The 1,840-nt window shown below is 43.6% G+C and overlaps 1 protein-coding gene across 1 annotated transcript; it reads left to right on the top strand.

Annotated features, from left to right (window-relative positions):
• Nucleotides 1-552: 552 nt before the first annotated feature.
• Nucleotides 553-1,491, top strand: LOC122693400 (olfactory receptor 1A1). The gene has a single exon (XM_043900901.1). It carries the CDS (start codon nt 553-555, stop codon nt 1,489-1,491), a length of 939 nt encoding a protein of 312 aa, XP_043756836.1.
• Nucleotides 1,492-1,840: the final 349 nt, after the last annotated feature.

The raw sequence follows: 1,840 nt of genomic DNA, 5'->3' as shown, positions 1-1,840 counted from the left end.
TGGAACTCTGACTCAGGGTCTCTGTTCATAGCGTTCATGCTGATGCATCTCCTGGCTCCTCTCCTGGGGACATATGGTTCTTTTACTTCTCCCTTCAAGATTTCAGCAGAAATCATCTCTCTCTGTGATCTGCGATGGCACCTTAGCATCTAAGTCAGTCTTTTATATTGAATACATGGATGAAATTCTTATACATTTTGCAATTTTTCCACATGTCTAACAAAGTAGCACATGCAATGTAAAAATCAGTATTTATTAACTGATTAAATCCTAGATGTTGGGTGACGACGGTTCTGGGGTGGAGGAGGATGGGCACCTCTGATTCACAGACTGTTCAGTTTTTATTCATGACTGTCCAGGGGTAATTCTTGATTAGTCCTACTAATCAATAAAGATATTTCCCCCAAAATATTGGTTATCTCCAGATTTAGTTAACTAAGTTGTAGAGATGGTTGGTCATGTGAGTCAAAAACGGTGGATAAGAAAGATCATTACACACAGTCACCACACTAATAATTCTGGATTCCTCTCCCCTTTCCTGCTGAAGGATCCATGAGAGAAGACAACCAGTCCTCTACCTTCAATTTCATCCTCCTGGGAGTTACTGGCCAGCAAAAACAGGAAGACTTCTTCTTCTTACTTTTTCTGTTCATTTACCCCATCACATTGATTGGAAACCTGCTCATCATCTTGGCCATTCGCTCTGACATTCGCCTCCACAACCCCATGTATTTTCTCCTTGCCAACCTCTCCTTTGTTGACATCTTCTTCTCCTCTGTAACCATCCCTAAGATGCTGGCCAACCACCTCCTGGGCACCAAAGCCATCTCCTTTGGAGGATGCCTAACACAGATGTATTTCATGATTGCCTTGGGTAACACAGATAGTTACATCCTGGCTGCTATGGCCTATGATCGAGCTGTGGCCATCACCCGCCCACTTCATTACACAACAATTATGAGCCCATGGACCTGTGTCCTGCTAGTCATCGGGTCTTGGGTGGTTGGAAACGCCAATGCCATCCCCCACACTGTGCTCACAGCTAGCCTGTCCTTCTGTGGAAACCAGGAAGTGGCCAACTTCTACTGTGACATTACCCCTTTGCTCAAGCTGTCCTGTTCTGACATCCACTTTAACGTGAAGATGATGTACCTGGGAGTTGGTATTTTCTCTGTGCCATTACTGTGCATTTTCATCTCCTATGTTAGGGTCTTTTCCACAGTCTTACTGGTTCCCTCTACTAAAGGTGTGCTCAAAGCCTTATCCACCTGTGGTTCCCACCTCACAGTTGTTTCTCTGTATTATGGGACAGTCATGGGCATGTATTTCCGCCCTCTGACTAGTTATAGCCTAAAGGACGCTGTGATAACTGTGATGTACATGGCGGTGACCCCAATGTTAAATCCTTTCATCTATAGTCTGAGGAATCGGGACATGAAGGCTGCCCTGGGGAAACTCTTCAGCAGGAGAATCTTCTCACAATCAATGTGAGGTCATCCTACATTCGAGACTGCCCTTAGAATTTAGAGTGCATTTGGAAATCCATCATTCCTCTCAAAGAAGCTGTCTTTGCTCTTTCCAGCTAGAAAGTCCTCTTCTCAGAAATCAATTTATGATAGATCATTCTGTACTCATCATTGTCCATTTAGCAGAGTGGAAGCCCAGGAATATTAGGTTCTTATCCCAGCAAAGATACTGATCATCAGAGTAAATTTGAGAAGGTTTGAAGCTCAGCTTCTACATCTACATATTAGGAATAATAATACCTGTCCCACCACTGTCACAGGTGTGAGGATCACAGAAGTCCATGGTTTGAAGGATATAAATCACTATTTGAATG

The sequence above is a fragment of the Cervus elaphus genome, chromosome 5 (assembly GCF_910594005.1).
Source record: "Cervus elaphus chromosome 5, mCerEla1.1, whole genome shotgun sequence".
NCBI lineage: Eukaryota > Metazoa > Chordata > Mammalia > Artiodactyla > Cervidae > Cervus > Cervus elaphus.
Note: the sequence above shows the minus strand (reverse complement) of the source record. Positions and strands in the feature narration are given on the sequence as shown.

What these genes read in the sequence shown, in the direction of transcription:
- LOC122693400 (XM_043900901.1), top strand. Translation starts at nt 553, where the DNA reads ATGAGAGAAGACAACCAGTCCTCTACCTTCAATTTCATCCTCCTGGGA.